General features: G+C 48.8%; 1 protein-coding gene across 3 annotated transcripts in view; it reads left to right on the top strand.

Annotated features, from left to right (window-relative positions):
• Positions 1–21,620, top strand: part of LOC147692563 (acylamino-acid-releasing enzyme-like) — a 526,970-nt gene that overhangs the window by 83,859 nt on the left and 421,491 nt on the right. For all 3 annotated transcript variants that reach the window (XM_086938783.1, XM_086938782.1, XM_086938784.1), the window contains exon 6: positions 14,088–14,163. In XM_086938783.1, the coding sequence (XP_086794909.1) occupies positions 14,088–14,163 (76 nt within the window). The remainder of the gene's footprint in view (positions 1–14,087; positions 14,164–21,620) is intronic.

Here is a 21,620-nt window from a genome sequence, read left to right as displayed (position 1 = left end):
GTTGTTTAAAAAACAAAATAAAGTAGGACAGAATTTTTGTGGAAGGACAGTTGCCAGAATAATTTAATTAAAAAAAAAATCTTTTTATTAACAGCTTAGTAACCAATCGTGGTCAACACTTTCGTACAGTAAAGTCGTTACAGCGCACCAGAGACAGCACAAGATTCACAGTTTATCATATGTGTTAGAGCAGATACATCATTAAAACATTTAACAACTTACACTTCAGCCTCAGTTTCCGTATGCAGGGGCTGAGGGGGCTCACAAATGTTTCCTCTATACTCATTCCAATTGGACCACACCGCCCCCCATTTTTGAGGACAGCCCCTTGCCGTGTACAGTCTTTTCTTGGAGCATGCACCAGTCCATGTCCTTTTTCCACGCGCTGATCCTCGGAGGTGTGGCTGCCCCCCAAAGTCTCGCAATGTTGCGTTTTGCAACCACCTGTCCAAGCGTAACCCAGAGCCTCCCCTTTGCTGACAGGTCTGTTGGCTCCCAGATATTTAATAGGCATCTCTTAGCCTCCAGACGTAGCTCCAACCCCCACACATCTTGCATGCAGCGTACCACTCGCCTCCAATAGTCCTGTAGCACTGGGCATTCCCACACTATATGAAAAAAGGATCCGCCCACTCCGCACCCCCTCCTACAGAGACCCTCCTCGCTTCTTCCCATCAGCTTTAATCTAGTCCAGGAAATGTATACCCGGTGTAACATTTTGAGCTGGATGAGTCTTAGCCTGGACGAAATGGCCACCTCCTTAGGGGAGGCAAGTGCACTCCTCCACTCCTCCTCATCAATCTCTAATCCGTCCGCCTCCCACTTCCCTTTGAGGCCCAGAAGTAGGTCAGGAGAATTGTTTATCAATTTTTTATATGTGAGGGAGATCGCGTGTTCCGGCAGATGTCCATCTAGCAGTCTATCCTCGAGGGGGGGAGGCTTGTGGGTGTATGGTCCCCAACGGAATGTTCTTCTGAAGGGAGGCCTGACCTGCAGGTATGGGAAATATTCAGTGTGTGCAAGTTCATAAGTATCTTGTAGCGAGGCGAAGGACTTGACCCCGTCCGGTCCCCCAAGGTCTCTGACTTGAGAAATACCGATGAGGTCCCAGTTTAGGAACCCTTTTGTGCGACCCAGGTTGCCCAGTCTCTCAGAGACCCAGAGTGGAGTGGCCATTGTAAGGGTATTGAACCAACACAGTTTTCGCTGGACTATGTGCCACAATTGCACCGAGTGCTGAGTTGGCCCCGTGAGCGTGTACCTGCCGGGCTTTGAGTACAGCGCCGCTTCAAAATTCCCGCCGGGGAGGAGCCACCTGTCCATGCCATATCCCGGGTTGTTACAGTCGCAGTTCGTACCCGGGTTAATGGCCGAAAGGTGTGCAGCCCAATAATATTTACGAATGTCAGGGAGTGCTATACCCCCGTCGACCCATCCTAGTGTTAGTTTTTGCAAGGCTATTCTGGGTGTGCCGGACCATAGGAGGTCTCTCTGTGCGGCCTCAACAGCTGCGAAGTACGACTGCGGTACCAGGTCAGGGGTGTTTTGCAGGACATAGAGGAATCTGGGCAGCGCCATCATTTTAAAAAGTGCCGCTCGGCCCAGCAGGGACAACAGGAGTTTCTGCCAGGTCGCGGAGTCACGTTTAAGCCGCTGAAGGGGCGGGAGGAGATTCCTCTCGTACATGGTGGTCTTGTCTTTGGAAATAAAAACGCCCAGATATTTCAAACCTTCTGTGACCACCGTAATCGGGCAGTCTCTGGGAAGCACTGGGGGGTCACCGTGGAGGACGTATAGGAGAGATTTGCTCCAGTTGATGCTGTAGCCAGTTCTTCTCAAAGTTGGTGAAGATGTCCAGGGCCTCCATGAGGGACCTCCGGGGTCGCGAGAGGTAAAGGAGGATGTCATCCGTGTACAGCGAGATCCTGTCCTCCCAGCTGTCCGGCCAACGAAGTCCTTTTAAGGACACGTCCTGCCTCATCCAGGCTGCAAGTGGCTCCAAGGAAAGGGCAAACAGGAGAGGTGAGAGTGGGCATCCCTGACAAGTCCCTCTCTCGAGGACGAAAGCCTCAGAGGTTTTATTATTAACGGTGACTTGGGCCAGGGGCTCTGAGTAAAGGAGACGCACCCATTTGATGAAACTTGGGCCGAAGACCAGTTTGCAAAGTACTGCCATCATGTAAGGCCATTCCAGCGTGTCAAGTGACACCACTACCGCGTCTTCCTGGATAGTGTGGCATCTCCCCATCACTCCATTAAGGCGACGGAGGTTGAGCGCTGTGTTACAGTGAGGCATGAAGCCCGATTGGTCCGGGTGGACAAGTGTGGTAAAGACTGGCTGGAGACTGTTAGCAAGGACTTTAGCTAGTATTTTGGGCTCTGCGTTAAGTAAGGATATTGGTCGGTATGAGGCACAGGACTCTCTGGGATCCCCTTCTTTCGGGATGGCGACAATAGTGGCCAGGCGTTGATCGCGTGGCAATATCCCCTTCACCTTGCTTTCTTCAAACATTTGTTTGAGGTAGGGGCTGAGGCCGTCAGGCTTAAGCTTGTAAAGTTCAATCCGGAGGCCGTTAGCCCAAGGGCTTTACCAGGACGGAGGTCTATAATAGCCCGCTCCAGCTCTGCTGTGGTGAGGGGCGCCTCCAATGTTTCTCGTTTAACTACGGAGAGTGCTGGCATCCTAATGTCAGCAAGTAAGGCCACAGTTGTCCTCTGGGCAGTCGGATCCCCTGCTACATACCTTCTGGAAATGCCGTGCAAATTCGGTGACAATCTCACGGGGTTCAGTGACAGTGGCTCCCGAAGCAGTCTTAAGTTCAGCCACTATTTTGTTTGCCTGTTGTTTTTTGTCGAGCCAGGCAATGAGCTTACCCGCCTTGTCGCCTTGGTGGTATATTCTGCCCTCCCTGTCTCTGGCCAACGTCTGTTGCCAGAGCCTTGTATTTTGCTGTCTTAAGGAGCAACCGATGATGAGCCCTGGGTCCTCCGTCCGTCTGCGCTGCTTCTTCCAGTGCCCTAAGGTCGGTCTCAATAGTCGCCATCTGCGCCTCCCTGTCTTTACGGCGGCCGGCGATTGCCGACAAGGCCTCCCCTCTGAGGACAGTCTTTAAGGCTTCCCACAGTACCACCGAAGAGTCAACAGACCCGTCATTGCTTTCAAAGTAGCGAACTATCGAGATAGTGAGTGCCTTTCGAAGTTCTTCGTTGCGAAGATACCAGGCGTTGATAGGCGCAATACACCCTTCCCGCTTGGTGCCGATTGTGAGGTGAGCCAAAACAGGTGAGTGATCCGAGATACCCCTAGCTAAATGTATGACGTCTCGAATGGCGGTGTCGTGAGGCTGGGGAGTAAGAATGTAGTCCAATCGGGAAAAGGAGCTATGTGGGCCAGAAAAGAAGGTGTATTGTTTGGCCGTCGGGTATGCAAGACGCCAGACATCAGCCAGACCGAATGCCTCCAGAAAGTCTGCCAGCCAGTTCCGCACATGTGGTAAGTCCCTAGGTGGGTGTTTGTCAAAAGTCCCTGACACAACCGTGTTAAAGTCGCCCCCCACCAGCAGTTGATCGACCGGGAGGGAAAGGAGTAGCTTGCCCAGGTCCTGGTAGGACTGGGTTTGGAGACCAGGCGGGATATAGCTAGAGACCAGGTTTAGCCTGCGTCCCTCCCACTTCCCCGACAGTACCGCAAAGCAACCCTGTGGATCCGTCTCTGTGTGGTTGATAAGGAGGGGAAAGGAACGACGGAGAAGGATGCTTACTCCCCGGGACCCCGAGGTGAAGCCGGAGTGAACCGCCAAAGTGTATCCCCATCTATTTAGGGCATGGCAGGTGTTACCCAGCAAATGGGTTTCCTGCAACAGTACGACATCGAGGAGGTGGCGTTTGACAAATTGCAATACAATGGTTCGTTTAGGCTTGTCCCCCAGCCCATTAACATTCCAGCTCAGTATCTTGAGGCTCTTATCCCATCTCTTAGCCATACCCACTCCGAACTGAGGAAACGGCGTGACAATAACAACCAACCCCCCACCCTCTCCAATTTCCCCCCCTCCACCCAAAACATTTTGCAAATAGTCATGTATTTCTGATGTGACCATCCCAAACGTCCCCCCGCCCCCCTCCCTTCCCCCCCCCCAACTCCCGCCCCCCTTGATTCCCCCCCCCTACCCCCAACATCTGGTCCAACGGGACTCCCCTTCCCCCTGAACAGTCCGCCCCCCACCCTGCTCCCTGCTCCGTAGGCTTCAAACTATCCGCAACCCTTATTAGCAGAGCGCCTTTCAATCAACCCCAACCTGGGAGTGAGGAAAACCACATCCCTCCTGCGAAAAACTCCTGCTGGGGAAGTGTGTGCCGGCCCCAACTCCAGCCGCCGCACCGACTCTGCCCCCTACTCATTCCAGTTCCCTATAGCTGCAAAGCACTCAAGGCATATTCAAAACAGTCATGGGGATGCTAGACAGAGATAAATGCAGCCCACCAACAGTCAAATGTCCGTAATCCCCCAATGTTACATTATACATTACAGTTCAGCAGGGTACATGTCCTGTGGTCACCATCTTCAACGAGCTGCGTTGTCGTGGAGAGAACCCCACCTTGGGCTGGCCGACCTAGAGCGCCAGGAACGCTGGCTCTGAGGATCAACTTCCTACCTGTCCACCGCGGATCCAGGCGAGGCAACTCGGTTCTCCCTCCAGGAGCCACGTTCCTGCTGCGATTGCTCGGGTGGAGACGCTCTATCAAGCCAGGTCTGGACCTCCGCTGGCGTGGTGAAGAACAGGGATTTGCCTCCCGCAATGACCTTCAGTTTTGCCGTAAAGAACATCATGTATTTGATGCCTCGTTCTTAGAGTGTCGCCTTCACACCCACGAAAGATTGCTGCTCCTGCTGGACTTGTAGGGTGAAGTCTGGGAAGAAACGGATCACAGCCCCTTCATGTTGTAGGTCGCCCTTCTGCCTTGCTGCCTGGCGGATGGCGTCGCGGTCCCTATAGTACAGGATTTTAGCAATGATAGTCCTTGGCGGCGCCCCCGGCTTAGGTTTAGGGACCGGCGCGCGATGGGCTCGTTCTATTGTAAAAAATGTTAGACAGGCGCTTTGGCTTGAGGTGGGCGAGGATGAGGTCCTCCAGGAACAGCTGTACGCTGGGCCCCTCCGTTCCCTCCGGCACTCCCACCACTCGAATATTGCTTCTTCGGGCCCTCCCTTCCTGGTCCTCGAGCCTGAGGGCCATCTGGCGGTGCTGGTGCACCAATTTGTTAACCCGGCTTTCCAATTTTTTCGAGGAAGCGTGAAGCGCTGTAATCTGATTCATTGGCTTTGGATCTCTCCGTAGTCTTGGCCAGGTCTGTTCGGAGGAGGTTCACTTCAATGGAGATCTTGTCCACTTTTGTTTCCAGGTTGGTGCCCAACGCCTGGATTGCCGCCATTATGGAGGTCAGGGACGGCTCATTCTGGCCCGCCTGGTCGTCCGCTGCGCCGCCTGCCTGTCCCTGACCCATTGGGACTGCATACTTGTCCAGTTTGTTGGTGTGGGTATTAGCACCCCCTTTAGGTCTCATGGTGGTAGGGTTGCTGATGGCGTGACACACCACCCGACTTGCTTGAACCCTGCAGCGGTTAAACTACAATGGGCAGGCCCCCCTCACGTGTCCGCCGCTGTATTCGTGGCACTCGGGCACTGTAGACCCCTGGATGGACGGGACGTCACCGTCGGGGGCGCCTCAGTTCCTCGACAGTAGGCCCCGAACCAACAGGCAGGTCTCTCGCCCATCGCCCTCCTCCGCAGGCTGTTTAAGCAAGGTCTATGGTCCAACTCACCGCCTCCGGGCCCCGGGCTCCGTGTCGTGGTATGCACCAGGTCCGTAGAGCCCCGTCCGGCCAACCGCCAGTGTCATCCGGGGTGGCTGCGCAGACCCTGTAGATGCTTCCTTTCCTGAGGGGCGCGTGCATCTCTCACTGCGGGCCTGTATACACTCTGCCAGTGAGGGCTCCACCTCAGCACGTCTCCAGGGCCACGCCAGGGCCGTCCCACCGCCTCGCTACCGCTTTATATCTGGTCAGGGCCTCCTCTCTTGGGTTATGCCGATGTTGGAGCGAGCCCCCCGGGGCACCGCCGTTGATGACTCCTGCTCCAGTCTAAACGCTCATCCGCGCCTCAGGGGTCCACAACAGTCTCTCCCCCCAGGCCACATGCGCCTCGCAGGACCCCGGGGCGGGCAAATGTTGCGCATGACACAGTTGGCCCCTCGGCTCGGCACTCCGTGTGCAAGCCTCTCAATTGCGGCCTCAAAATGGCACCCCGGCCGCTGGGTCCCCCCCTCCCCCCGCCCCCACCCCCTTCAACGCCTCCGGGGGAACAGGTCCGCCTCCTCACTGTAGCTGGACACCAGGGCCCTCCGGAGCTCTCTCCGCGCCCCTTTCTGAGTCCACCAAGGCAGCAGGCTTCTCCACACACAGGCCGCAGCAATCAACCACCTCCTCAGCAAGGCCCCGAGCCGGGGCCTCAGGTCATCACTCACCCGGCCGCCGGGCTCCTGCGTGATCTCCTCCTCACGGCCGCAGATGTTCGGAGGGGCAAGATTCCGGCTCCGGGCAGAGTCGAGACCTTAATGACGTCCCCGCCGAGAGCGCTTCACGTCCGGGATCCAGGGCGCTGTTGTGGAGGCACCCTGCGGTGGATAATGTACGGATATCTCTGGGGACAGAGTCCGTCCCGGCCGAGCTCGCTACCTAAGCGGCCATCTCCATCGGCGCCTGGCCATGCCCCCCCATCAGAATAATTAATATCCCCAACCATTTCGGTCATGAAACCTTGATCTGAGTGTTCATTAATCACAGCATGCGGAAGGTGGCTCCATGAGTGTGGCTCTGAAACACTAATGGTAATTTTTTCTCACTAGAACCATTCTTTTGCTGTTTTTAAATCTGACTCTGTATCCCTTCTGCCTACTTTCTAGTGGTGCACATTAAGGGAAACCTTTTAAAATAAGACTGTTGGCAAACAGTAAGTAAGTATATTTTTGTTGTATATGGTTATTTAAAACCTTTACAATATTGTTCACATAAAAAAGAAGCAACATGTACTTTAAAAATTAAAATATACAAACTAAAGGATCATTAAGATAGAAAGACTGTCTATAATGTCTGTGTACATAATGTTTTTGCAGTTGTACTTGCACTTCGCAGAGTCGGATTCAGACCTTTGCAGTCCTTTGCCTCAGTGTTCATGATTAGCTGAAGTGCCTTTTGGTAAAATCTAGCGGCCCTACAAGCTGTCTGCAGTTGGTAGCTGTTCAGGGCCAGCATGACGGCCGGGCGGCATGATCTAATTTGAAAAAGTCGAAAAACATGAAGTAGGTAATAACGTCTCAAATTTGTTAAAGATGGGCAAATACACAATATGTGCATCAAGGATTCTTCCATTTCCCCACATAGTCTACAAACGGGTGTCGGCCATGTTTGCTTCCATGCAGGTGTATGATTTTTTAATATGGTGGTTCCCAGCCGTAATTTAAAAGTATTTTTTGGACAGCTGGGGATATATGGTTGACTAAATATGGTTGTGGCTCCGGCTTCCCATACGTAGCCAACACAGTCCAACCGTGTTTTTTGTTTGCTGTAGCAGCTTTGTCTGCTGTCCATGATATTTGCTTTGCTGCTGCGTTAATCTCTTTTTTGAACGCCACAAATGATTGATTTGTGTTCCATGCCTTTTCCATATTAAGGCTCAAGACAGCGTTCTCCTGTACCATTTTCCATGAGTTTTTTTGTCTTTTTCTGGTTGTTTATCTCAGTCAAAAAAAGGCCCATGAGGGTGTCCTCTTCAGCGGCTCTTAATTTCCAGCATGTTTTTAATATGGCTGCTTGTCTGACTTGGTGCTGGTTTAGTAGACGGAATTCCAAGCGGATCTGGGATTGGGATGCGAACCTCGGAATCTGAAAGATATATTTGAACAACTCTGATTGTTGTGTGTTCAAAAAGTTAGCATCTTTTCCCTTATACAATTCCGATCCATACGTAAGAGATGGGAGAAATTTTGCAGATATTACCTTCAACAAATGCGAATTGGATGGACAATTCATTTTTCTTTTAACAAATTTAGAGCAAAGCGTAGTTTGATAGCCTGTGCCTTTCTGTAAGACTGTTATGTTATGTTATGTTAATAACATTTATTAGGCGCAACAGCTGCCCCAGCGAAGGGGCGTCCTGGCGCCTGGTCATGTGCACAACACAACAGATCAGAGCTGAGAAGTAGGGATACTAGATAGCAGAGATGAACAGGTGGGTTTTGATGGCCCGTCTGAAGAGAGTCAAGTTGTTGAGGGCGCAAATGTGTACAGGGAGGGAATTCCATAGATCAGCCGCCAGAACACGGAAAGAGCGTCCTCCCATCCTGCTAAGCCTGAACCTAGGCTTAATTGCCAGATGCTGAGCTTCGGATCTGAGGGACCGCGTGGGGACATACGAAGAGATAAGGCCCGTCAAGGCCGGGGGAGAAGAAAGCTTCAGAATCTTGAATGTCAGACAGAGAGCCTTAAATTTGATTCTCTGTCTGACCGGAAGCCAGTGTAGAGAGGCCAGGACAGGAGAGACAGAGCATCGTCTCGGAAGACCTACAATGGCCCGTGCAGCGGCGTTCTGCACCCTCTGAAGCCTAGTCGCCTCGGCCTGGTTGACTCCAAGGAGTAAGGCACTCCCGTAGTCTATCCGGGAGAGGATAGAGGCCTGAACCACCAGTTGTCGCGTGGGAGGGTCGAAAAATTTGAGGATTGGTCTAAGACCTCGCAGAATACCATAACAGGTGGCTGCTGTCTTCTTTGTGTGGCTTGTAAAAGAAAGATTGGAATCCAGCCATACCCCCAGATTTTTGACTTCGGCCACTGGAATGGGCATCGCCCCCAGTTCGAGGGGCCACCACTGGTCTCCCCAGAGTTCCGCCTGCTTCCCTACAATCAGGACCTCGGTTTTCTTGGCATTAAGCTGTAGGCAGTTGTTACGCATCCATCTTGCCACAGCTATAAGTCCTGCCCGGAATCTGGGCGCAGTCACCTCAGGGTCCCCACTGAGTGTTACCGCCAGCTGCATGTCGTCGGCATACGATGTCATAGTAAGGCCATATTGCCTGACGACGGCAGCCAGCGGTTTCACATACAAGTTAAATAATGTGGGGCTGAGGGCAGAGCCCTGAGGGACTCCCAGTTCCAGAGAATGGTACAAGGACTGGCCAGGTGGAATGGCTACTTTAAAAAACCGGTCCGAGAGGAATGAGCGGAACCACTGAAGAGCCTTCCCTACGATCCCCACTTCCTCCAGACGCCGCAATAAAATGTCATGAGACACCGTGTCAAACGCGGCGCTCAGGTCTAACAATAGGAGCGCCGCGGTCTGCCCCACATCTAGCACTGACCGCAAATGCTCGATTATATAGAGCAGAGCAGTTTCAGTGCTGTGTTGGGCGCGAAACCCATTTTGACTCTCGTCAAGAATATTATTACGCGAGAGGTGGGCAGACAGAATGGTGTTCACGTGCGCCTCCATGACCTTGGCGGTCCAAGGCAGGAGGGAGATGGGCCGATAGTTCTCCGGGAGCAAGGGGTCAGAATTAGATTTCTTCAGAATGGGCTTGACCACAGCTTGCTTCCAGGATGACGGGACCACGCCCTCACTGAGGGAGAGATTGATCAACTCCAAAATGGGCTCACGACAGAGAGGCGGGAGAGAGGCGAAAAGCTCCGGCTTCAGAGGGTCTAAGGGGGAGCCTGATTTAATTTTAAGGCTCAGAGTGTCGAATACCTCATTAGACATGGTCGGCAGGGTTGACAGGGTTTCGGACACCAAGACCTCTACATCGCTAAGAGCATCCCCGGGGGCAGCTGGTGTGAATCCTCGGTAGATTTTCTGCACTTTCTCCACGAAAAAGGATGCCAAGCTTTCACAGTGCGAGTCCGTACAGATTTCTTGCGAGGTGGCCCGTTTCCCCATCAGGTCTTTAAGTACCTTGAAGATTAACTTAGAGGGGTTGGGGCTGTTGGAGAACTCAGCTGCGTAATATGCGGCCCGGGTTTGACAAATAGCTCTGAGGTAGGACTTAAGCTGGGTAAAGTAAAGTGATTTTAACGTGGGATCAAAGGCTTTTCTCCAGGCCCTCTCAGCTTGCCGGCAAGTTCTCTTAAGCTCGGCAAGAGTCTCGTTGTACCAGGGGCTACGATTTTTAGCGTGACATTTTGCCCAACGCAAAGGTATGAGAGAGTCGAGGGCAGTAAGAACCCAGTTGCAGAACTGTTCATAGCCCTGTTCTACATTCTGCAGTTTGCCTAGGGGTTGTGCCTCCAATATCCTGACAAACTCCTCCAGCTTAAGTTTACGCCAATTGCGCTTTAAACTCTGTTTATCTACAGGTTTCAATTGTGGAGTGTCAAGGGGACATGACACTTTAACCAGCAAATGGTCAGTCCAACCCACCACCATCGGGTCAGCTGATCTAGCCCGAACTAAGGTGGTAAAAAAGGGGTCCAATATGTGTCCTCCTATGTGGGTGGGGGAGGCGACTAGTTGGTCAAGTTGCAACGCTTCTAAGTCCGCCAGCAAGGAGCTGATGGAAGGAGATGACGACTGGTCCAGATGTATATTTAAGTCACCTACTATATTGAAGTTAGCGCATGTTGCGGTCAAAGAGCTGACTACATCCACAAGGGCAGCCTTGAAGGCGGTGTCATTCCCAGGTGGACGGTAGATAAGCACACCGCTGAAGGTAAATTGATGACTGACCTTTACCTTAAACAATGCGCTTTCACACATAGGGAGGTCCAGAGCCTTCCACTCAACCGGGAAACAAGATTTAGTCGCCATGGCTATACCACCTCCCCTAGTCGAGCGGTTCAAGATAGACACCGTATAGGTGGAGGGGAAAGCCAGGTTAATAATGGCAGTATCCGCGTCCTGTAACCAAGTTTCGGTCAGGAAGATGATATCGGGAAGGTCCGTATCAATCATATCCCGTATGATGATCTTTCATGGACCACCTGGCATCGACTACAACTCCCAAGTATTTGTTCATGGAGGTCTTCTCTAATGTGTTGCCTGCAATGTGCCATTTAAAGCATTTCCTCCCTGGCCGAAAGGCAAAACAGACGATATTCGTTTTTTTATAATTAATTTGGAGCCCTTGTGCACAGATGTAATCGTTGAGCTTTGTGATAGAGCGTTGTAGGCCCAACGGGGTCTGACTGCAGAGTAAGATGTCATCTGCATCCTGTATGCTCCTGATTTTCTGGTTGGCTAGCTTTGGTGGATCACTTTCTGTTTCCGCGATACACTTGTCCAGGTCCGCTGTGAAAATATTGAAGAGCGTTGGTGCCAATACACAGCCCTGTTTGAGGCCAACATGGGTGAAGATTTTACCTGTCGTTCTATCGCCGTTGGCTAGTTTTATTCTAACCCAGGTATGCGAGTATAGGTTTATAATGGCCAGCAGCAGCTTTGATGTTATTCCCCAGTTGGCCATCTTTCTCCATAGTGCCTCCCTCGGGACTGTGTCGAACGCTGCTTTGTCGTCTACAAAGCATGTGTACAGTTTCGCTGAGTTTTCCCTACTTTTTTCCACCATAAGATTTAGCGCCAGCAGGTTGCATGATGTGCTGGTTCCTGGCCTGAAACCTGTCTGCGTGATCGTCAGAATCTTATTCGCACTCACCCAATCTTCCAGATCCCTCAGGAGATTCGAGGCATAGATTTTGGCCTCGACATCTATGAGTGCAATAAGGCGGTAATTGCTTGGGTCGGGACCTTGTACCTGCCTTAAAAATTGGATGTAAAATGCTACCTCTCCATGACTCGGGAATGCTTCCGGTTTGAAATACATCATTATATAGTGGGGTGAGATATTCTGCCCAAAACTGTTGGTCTTGTTTGAACAAACCATTCGGTAGGCCATTTGGGCCTGGGGCACCTTTGGACCTCAAGTTTTTAAGGACCATTGCTACCTGGGATGGCGTTATCCAGTTTCCATCTGATTGTGGCTCTACTTCTTGGGTATTTGTTAGTAGCGGAGTCTGCTGGTCAGTGCACCAAGCCGGGATATTTTTCCTTGGGGCTTGCTCCATGTGTTGTATCCAGTCGCCCTCGAGTATATTAGCATTGAAGACCTGTGCCGCTCCATTTGCCACTTTATTAATTTCAGCCCAAAATTTCCCGTTATTATTTGATTTATTAGATACTAGTAGTGATTGCCAGATGTCATTTTGGTATTTTGCTTTTTCTAACCACACTTTTTTTTTGTAGTTTTGTCTCAAGCTGTAAATTTGTTTGCCATTATCTTCACCCATTGTCTTGGCTATTGCATGTAGCTTTCTGATTTCTCGTTTGAATGACCTTTTCTTACGCAATATTGGACCCAAAGACACATGGGGTGATTTTCCGGTTTTCCTTTTGGTGATTTGAGTTTGAGTCGAGAATCTCTCCATTAAATTTATGACCAGATTTTCCCAGTTGTCCCAGAGGGTGGATGCATCTGCTCCGATCACTTCAGTGTGTACGTTTTTCACGTTCATCACTATTTCTTTGATGTTGTTGCCATTCCATACTAGTCTCTTGAGATTGTAGAGACTTGGAGGTTCGATCAGTGCTTTGCATACGGTGGCCCTTTTGTATTGGACACTGAATTCGAAGGCTTGTAGGCTATGGTCGCTCTCCAGTTTGTGGATGATTTTGTAACTCGCAATGGTTTGCAAGGTCTCTAAATCCACCATGGTGTAATCCAGCAGTGATTGAGCCTGTTTAGCGATTCTAGTGGGGGCCGCTGGTTGATCTTGTGAAATCCGGCCGTTCAAAGCGATCATTCCGACCTCGGCAAACATTAATGCACACTGTTGACTGAACTTATCCTTTTTCCGGTGATTTGTAATGATACTTGGGATAAATCTGCTGTTCCATTTGTTTTGAGTCATGGTTTGGGCCTGGTCCTTTTCAAGCAAGAACATGTTCAAGTTGCCTGACACGACCAGCCCTGCCTGCGGGTAGACAGATTGCATAGATTTGATGACGGCTTTGAGAGTCAAGATCTTTTCCACTTTGTTCCTAGAGTCTGGATGTAAATATACGTTACAGATTATCATTGGCAAGGAATTTTGCGCACTCTGTGTACTCTTGCCGGGGACTTTCTTTATATCGAGTTTAATGCACTGGATCCATTGTTGTCCTGTCTCAATGGTAAGGGGAGTCCAAACAATGCTAGTATTGAGGTAGATGGATAAGCCTCCGGCTGCCCTTCCAGAGGGGCCTCTTTTAATCGCTTGTAGTTGGACTTCCTTAAAACCATCTATGTACTGGGCAGCCGTTACCAGGTTTCTTGAAGTAGAATGATGTCGAAATCTTTTTAAAATGCCATTAATTGTACGTCATTAGTTTTGCCCCCAGACCGTTGATATTCCACGAACAGGCTCTCGGAGTCGGTTTTCATGCTTCCGCCATCCTTGCCACTGATATGTTTCGTGTTGGGGCTAGGATTGTCCGTCCCTCTTTGGACCCCCCTAGCTGGCCTTGATGTATAATGCGGAGGTTGGCCAATCCCCCCCTTGTTCGTGTCTGTGCCCCTGACGGCCCCCTGGAGAAGTCCACCTTCTGGTTTTGGTCTTTCTTCTGCAGATATTGATAAAGGGCCCGGATATCTTTCTGGCGGCACTGGCCTTATTTCAATTCCCCAGTTGGTGCCGGTAAAGGATTATTTTGCAAGCCTTCTAATTCAAATTAGCTCCAAGAAAACAAACATGGGATTCGTAAATCGAGAGTAAATTACTAATTTCATTAACACCTGCAGAGGTCTGGATTTAGACATCGGTACGATTCAGAATGTATTTCTTGCATGCATTGCTCATCTAGAGGAACCTCATAATTTTCACTTGTTTTCAGCTGTCATCCATCACTGACATCATTGTTAAGCCTTCCATTTGGTCCATTAGGCTCCAGTTGTTGGCTTTCTGGCCTGGTCCTTGGTTAAGAACATTCTCACCCAACTTTTCTTAGGCTTTTGAGTCATCTATTCAGTTTTTGTCTCCAGCATAACATTTTCTTCTCTCTTTCCAGGTCTGGAGTAAAAACAGAAAAGTAAAAAGCATCAATCTGTTTGCACTTGAGAAGCACGGGAAGGTGTACCAGGATGGTATGTCTTTGATCCTTTTCATAATTTCTTCTGTGAAGATTCCTAATGTAAACTAAAACAATTGCATTGTTTTCTTGCCTTTGCACATATATTTTATGATGGTGATTTTCAAATGGGGGATATGTCCCAGTTGGTGGCCTGAACTTATCTTATGTGGGCGGACTCCGGTCTTCAAAAGGAGAACTTCTTATTCTCAAAAATACAACAGAGTATTGAGGGGTCCTAGGGGAGTTAGTTTATAGACAATGTAAGTACCTTGTCCCCCAACTACTACTACAAAAAACAAGAGAGGTACTAAGAGTCTATGAAGTGAAGAACTGACAGGACCAGATTGTGTCCAGTATGAGTGTTCAGATCAAACCGTTGATCTTGAGCACATGACACTATTATGTCATAGAGGTGAGGAAAGGAAGATACAAGGTTTAGAAAGTTAGAACATAGTACCCATCCGCCCACTCATCAGTGGAATTCCGTCATCTGGGTTGGTGAAAAGAAAGGTGTCCTATGGGCTTCTCCTCAGGGAGAGTCTGAGGTAGCCAAATGTTGGACCCTCAAGAACCACATCCAACCAACAGAGGATAGTGTGTGAGTGGAAGGGGCAAATGAATTTGCAGTGCTCAGAAAAGAAAAGAAAAGGAAACTAATCCTAGTGATTAAAAATACCTACTTTGATGACATAAGAAAACTTTTATTCGGTGTGACCATCAAAGTGGTATCGTTAAAAACAGTATGCTGATAGCATGTAAGGAATTGCTATCTATCATGTATGTTAATCGGTCGACATGTTTCAGCCTATACCGGCTTTCTTCAGGACCTATGATAAGCTACTGCAACATATACTTATCGTGAGTTGGAACTTGAACATGAATAATCTCCAACAAATGAAGGTGTATCTCCTCCTGTGCATAAAAATGTGGGAAACAAAAAACACAGTGTTAAATATATACAAACTATGTGGTGTTTACCTCAACCTCTTGAAATGCAAAGAAAACATAGTCTTCACTCACCCCAATTGTAGGGAGAAAAAACCTCACCTCGCCTGGCAACAGCTCAGGTTGGAAGGAGGCCACGCACTGAAAAGATAAGTGCGAGAATAAGAATTAATAATGCAGTAACTAAATAAGTCCTGCATTTTGTTTTAGACTTTTACAAACAGTGACACCAAAAGGCATAAGGAGGCGGCTGGATTGAGAAGCTGATGTGAAATTCATCTCTAAAAATTGTATCAAACCCCTTAATATTCCAAGGTTGTGCTACCAGTGGAGTTATTCAAAGAGGGCCAAAAACCGCCATGCTATGTTGTTAGCGTTAAGTTAAATCAAAGGGAGTTGGAGTCTTCCTATTCAGAGCCCTCTCAGAAAGAAGCGCAACATGGAGCGCTAAAGAACTCACCTCTCCGTCGTTACCTCGGGTAGAATCCTGAGCCGAGGGGGAGGTGACTGGCTCACTGAGAATGGCTGTTAATAACAGCCGGTGGCGGACCTGAGAGAGAACTCTCAGTATGTGCGTTGTTATTGGTTGTCAGAAATCGACCAATAGTGGCGATGCAAGCTAAGCCTGCAAGAGCACGAACCTCTTGGCGCGTTCTCATTGGTTAAGACTTAAACCAATGCCAGCGGATGGAGGCTTTTTGTGCGGAACTGTGTAAAATACGTACCGCTAGTTTTCTATCAGTCATTCATGGTGATCATACATCTATATAAGAGAACGACCTCATCTGAGGACTGCATGTAGAGCATTAGCATGGAAAACGTACGCCGCCCAATGACTCTGAGTATGTCAGGGAATCGTCTAAATGGACTATTGGTCGATTTCTGACAACCAATAACAACGCACATACTGAGTTCTCTCTCCGGTCCGCCACCGGCTGTTATTAACAGCCATTCTCAGTGAGCCAGTCACCTCCCCCTCGGCTCAGGATTCTACCCGAGGTAACGACGGAGAGGTGAGTTCTTTAGCGCTCCATGTTGCGCTTCTTTCTGAGAGGGCTCTGAATAGGAAGACTCCAACTCCCTTTGATTTAACTTAACGCTAACAACATAGCATGGCGGTTTTTGGCCCTCTTTGAATAACTCCACTGGTAGCACAACCTTGGAATATTAAGGGGTTTGATACAATTTTTAGAGATGAATTTCACATCAGCTTCTCAATCCAGCCGCCTCCTTATGCCTTTTGGTGTCACTGTTTGTAAAAGTCTAAAACAAAATGCAGGACTTATTTAGTTACTGCATTATTAATTCTTATTCTCGCACTTATCTTTTCAGTGCGTGGCCTCCTTCCAACCTGAGCTGTTGCCAGGCGAGGTGAGGTTTTTTCTCCCTACAATTGGGGTGAGTGAAGACTATGTTTTCTTTGCATTTCAAGAGGTTGAGGTAAACACCACATAGTTTGTATATATTTAACACTGTGTTTTTTGTTTCCCACATTTTTATGCACAGGAGGAGATACACCTTCATTTGTTGGAGATTGTTTATGTTCAAGTTCCAACTCACGATAAGTATATGTTGCAGTAGCTTATCATAGGTCCTGAAGAAAGCCGGTATAGTCTGAAACATGTCGACCGATTAACATACATGATAGATAGCAATTCCTTACATGCTATCAGCATACTGTTTTTAACGATACCACTTTGATGGTCACACCGAATAAAAGTTTTCTTATGTCATCAAAGTAGGTATTTTTAATCACTAGGATTAGTTTCCTTTTCTTTTCTTTTCTGAGCACTGCAAATTCATTTGCCCCTTCCACTCACACACTATCCTCTGTTGGTTGGATGTGGTTCTTGAGGGTCCAACATTTGGCTACCTCAGACTCTCCCTGAGGAGAAGCCCATAGGACACCTTTCTTTTCACCAACCCAGATGACGGAATTCCACTGATGAGTGGGCGGATGGGTACTATGTTCTAACTTTCTAAACCTTGTATCTTCCTTTCCTCACCTCTATGACATAATAGTGTCATGTGCTCAAGATCAACGTTTTGATCTGAACACTCATGCTGGACACAATCTGGTCCTGTCAGTTCTTCACTTCATAGACTCTTAGTACCTCTCTTGTTTTTTGAACTTCTTATTCTCCCAGGATTCAGAGACCCGCATCATGGTTAAAACAGTGTTTTGTTTTATTGAAGGAAATGTCTTAGGAAATGAATGTCCCATGCATGATATAGTCTTGTCCCCGGTCCAACTGACAGTATCTGGTAACACAGTTTTTGGATTTTGGCAAAGCCTCACTACAATCTAGCTAAGTTTTGAGCTTTTTCTGAATGAGTTACTCCGAAGGCTCCATCCGTATACCCAGCGGGAGGTCGTTCCAATGTTTAGCCGCTAGGAAACAGAAGGATCGGCCACCCATTCTCATTCTTTTGATGGCCGTTATTCTCACCTTTCCCGTCCCGCTTGATCTCAAAAGGTGGGTCGGAGTGTAGGAAGTAAATAGATCATGTAGATAAGTAGGCCCTTTTCTCTGTAAGATGCGATGACTACAATGACTAACACAGAGGGCCTTAAAGAGAATTCTCTCCCTCACATGAAGCCAGTGAAGGGAAGCCAGGGCCTGGTTAGAAGACGCTCTCCTGGGCAGTATTAGAACGAGGCGGGCTGCTGCATTCTGAAATGCATTGGAGGCTTTGCAAATATTTGCTACTTGCCCTCAAATACAGGGCATTACCACAGTCTAAGTGTGAGGTTACCAAGGCATGGACCGTGTTTTTTTTGGCTGTCAAGGGCAATACATCCAGGGTCTTCCGGAGACCTCTCATTACCCCAAAACATATCCCTGCCACCCGTCTTGTGTGGTTCTCAAAAGATAATTTGGTGTCCAGCCACATCCCTAGGTCCTTTACCTGTTTGCTATGGGATGGGGTCGGTCCCAGCGTCTGAGGCCACCATGCTGAGGACCAAATTGAAGGGGCTCTACCTACCACTAGAACTTCTGTTTTATTACTATTAAGTTTCAAACAGTTGTTCGACATCCAGGACGCCTGTTCTTGTAGGCAAGTTGAGAAGTTGATGGCTGCCTCATCATGGGCTTGTGTTAATGACACCACCAGTTACGTGTCATCTGCATATGATCTCTGCCAAAGGGATGATATAGAGATTAAAGAGAGTGGGACTGAGTATGGAGCCCTGAGGGCTAGTTTAATACTCCTAGAGTAGTATATGTTTGCTGAGACACCTGGAAACTGCGGTCATGTAAGAAGGACCCCAGCCACACAGTACTATCACGATCCAGCTAGTGAACTGCTAGCTAAATGCCGGCCGCAGAATAAAGTGACAGCGCAAAAACCAAGCATACCATTAAAAATACTTCTAAAATGTTAAGCAGATTCTATGTCAATTCTCCTGAACCTCCTCTTCCTCAAAGGATGACCCGGCAGAGCTTTTTATAGCGTTGTATATTATTCACATTGGCAAAATACATGTGTTCTGTCACATCCAACCTTAAGTTAAATGTGCTAAAAAAATCTGTAACCAAAATTTGGATATGGCTTTACAAGTCATAAACCTATGGCTTGAAACAAATTCTCTGTAGGAGGAACATGGCAGCCGCATTCTAACGGCCGCTGCTTCGCTCCCTCGAGCTTCACATAGGGGCGAGAACCGAAGCTCTCATGATCTTTTGAAACAAGTTAATATTTCCCTTACCTAGGTTTTCCTCTTGTGTGCTCCGTTTTGCTTTTCAGGACATGCGGGGGGACCCGTATGTTCCTACGCGAGACGACCCAGTGTTTCTGGCTGTTCTCGGCGTTTGGCGTAGCGTTGGTGGCAGTGAAGGTGGAGTAGAGACCGGAACTCAGCGTTGGAGGTGGGGAGAGGCCGCGCATGAGCGAAGGCGCTGGGATTGCGCCTCCTTGCTGCTCCAGTTCACCAGAGGAAGGGTCAGCACCAGTTTGGGGGCTTGTCCCGGCAGCAGGTTGGAGTGGTTCTCAGAGGACGGTGTACAGGTAGGGGGGCTTCAGTCTTTACGACTGGCTCCTGCTGAAAATCCCAAGGGCACCAGTCCTTCTGTATGTGACTTGCTGGCTGGTAAGGTGGTTTTGGTGACCTTGACCGGCAGAGAGAGGACTTTGAGTGAAAGTTTTTTGGCACTTCCTCAGGGGGGTGTGCCTTTGGTTGAGGACGGGCAGTCTCTTTTGAATTGTATGGAGATTAGTGATGGGACAAGAAGGAACCCCCCCCCCCCCCAAAAAAAAATTCAGTAGGTATACTCTGAGAGCAAGAGCAGCCCATTTATCATCTAATACGGTGTGGGAGTGCAGGGCGGATATACAGACGTGGAGTCTGAATGTATTGTCGAACAGGTGATACTTTATTGTCAGTAGTCAAAGTTTTCTGTTTGGTAACAGGGTTGTAAGCCTCTTCCTCTGGGTTGGTCTTCTCTCTCTCAGGGTGGATGGATATAGATGCCTGTTCCGGTCCTCCTCCTTCAGGTTGGATAGAGATGGGTTGTGGAGCTGGCTCGTTCGTTGTGCTAGCTTCAACTGGAGGCTCGCCAAGAGGAGAGAAATGGAGCCTTTCAGTTTACTGTGACACAGGTACTAACCCGTCACCTACACCCGGTAGTGCCTAAGGAGGTAATGGACTGTGACTGGGGTAAGATTTAGCCCAAAGGAATGGGGTTTGGAGAAAGAAAATAACTAGGGAAATTATCGGGTTGTCAGGGCTTAGGGTGAGGACTGAGGGGTTCAAGGTCAGGATAGTGGTGACTAGACCGATTAGCATTTTACAACAGCAATGCCCTTGTGCACCCCTGCTTCAAATTAGCCCTTGTTCCCCTCTCCACCCACCTCCTGCAAGAGCACCAACTCACTCTCCCCAGAACCAGCGTCACTCACCGGCTCCGCAGCAACTCTCCCGAGTTGCCTCCCTCTCTTCAGCTTCCTCCGGTGGACGCCACCACTCTTCCGTCCAGTGGTCGTCAGTCTCCTCCGCCTCTTCGCCACTTTGGTCATTGTCCTCGCTCCCAGCGTTCTGCTCTGTGTCTCGGTCCTCGCTCTCGGCGTCCTGCTCCACGCTTCGCTGCTCTTCCGTGTTCAACTCCTCCCCCAGCTCCTTTCTCCCGCAGGTAAAAGACGTCTCCTCCTGTGTTTGTCCCGTTTTTACCGGTGCAGCCGTAGCGTTTCCGGGGTCAGCTCCTCCCACCTCCGACTCTGGGCCTCACTGTGGGGAGACAGGAAAGGTGGGTGTGTCTTTTCCTCGGTTCAGGTATTGCCTGTCTCTGCCCACATAGTTCCGTCCTCTACACGCAGGGAATTCTGGTCGCGGTGGTCCCAAGTATTTCAGTCCCCTGAAGTTCACCCTCTCACACACAGTAATCGCTCACTCTGTCCTGCCTTCACGAGCCCCACCCCCCCATAACTGAAGTTAGAACAATAACTAAACAACGCAAATAAGGGGGAAACACAGGTGGTTTTTGTAGTAATGAGGACTACACAATGAGTAGGTTCAAGCAGGATTTATTGATAAGAAGGACAGCTTAAACAACCACAGCAGATGTCTTCATCATATCAAGATCAGCAACAGATGACAGTCAAAGGAAAACATTCTAAAGACCTAACACTCTACTGAGTGACATAGGGAAATTCCAGAAAGCATGAGGTAATGGAATACCACACACCTCCCCCCCTTTAGAAAATGAAAAAGAGAGAAAAAAAAAACAACAAAAAAAAACAAAAAAAAAACAAGGAAAGTGCAAAAAGAAATCAGGTTCTAATGTAATCTTTAAACTTTGAAGGAGCACATTTAATACGCTCACTACGTCTCAGTGAAATGTCTCCCTGCTCAACACTCGATTGATTATCAAAAGAGACACAAGGAGCAAGAGGCCCTTCAGAACTAAGCATAGCATCAGAATCATTTACAATCACTTTATCTAAATTGTCATAAACTTCATGTGTACCAGAGAAACCATCAGGATTATGTTCTGAAACAGGTAGGAATTTCTCTTGGTGAAGAAGTAACGAGAGGTTTGCATAGAGAAATCCTTCTTAAATTCCATATTTTGCCCCCCTCGACTCTGACAGCTTTGCTAAAAACTTCAATGACTCTGATAGGGTCAGACCATCTGGACACATTCTTGTGGAACAAACCACCCATTTTAACACGCACTCGATCACCAACTCTTACACAGCAAGTATTGTACTTCTTTTTGGCCGAATGCTGGATCATACTTTCCTGGTGCTTCTGAATTTTCTCTCTCAATACCTTAAAATCTACCTCGTAGGGAGAATCACCTTTTAGCCACCAGGGAAGAAGTCGAGAACCTGGTTTTCTCCCACGCAATAGTTCAAAAGGAGATAGCCCAGTGACTGAATTGGGGGACAACCGGTAAGTTAATAAAGTCGCTTGAAGCGCTTTTTTCCATTTCAAACCACTTTTAATAGCTAATTGGCAAGATTCTTTGATGACTCTGTTGAACCTCTCAACTTGGCCGTTGGCTTGCGGAAAATAATTAGAGG

Source organism: Lissotriton vulgaris, chromosome 9 (genome assembly GCF_964263255.1).
Source record: "Lissotriton vulgaris chromosome 9, aLisVul1.2, whole genome shotgun sequence".
NCBI classification, from domain to species: domain Eukaryota; kingdom Metazoa; phylum Chordata; class Amphibia; order Caudata; family Salamandridae; genus Lissotriton; species Lissotriton vulgaris.
This window is presented reverse-complemented; position numbering and strand designations above follow the sequence as displayed.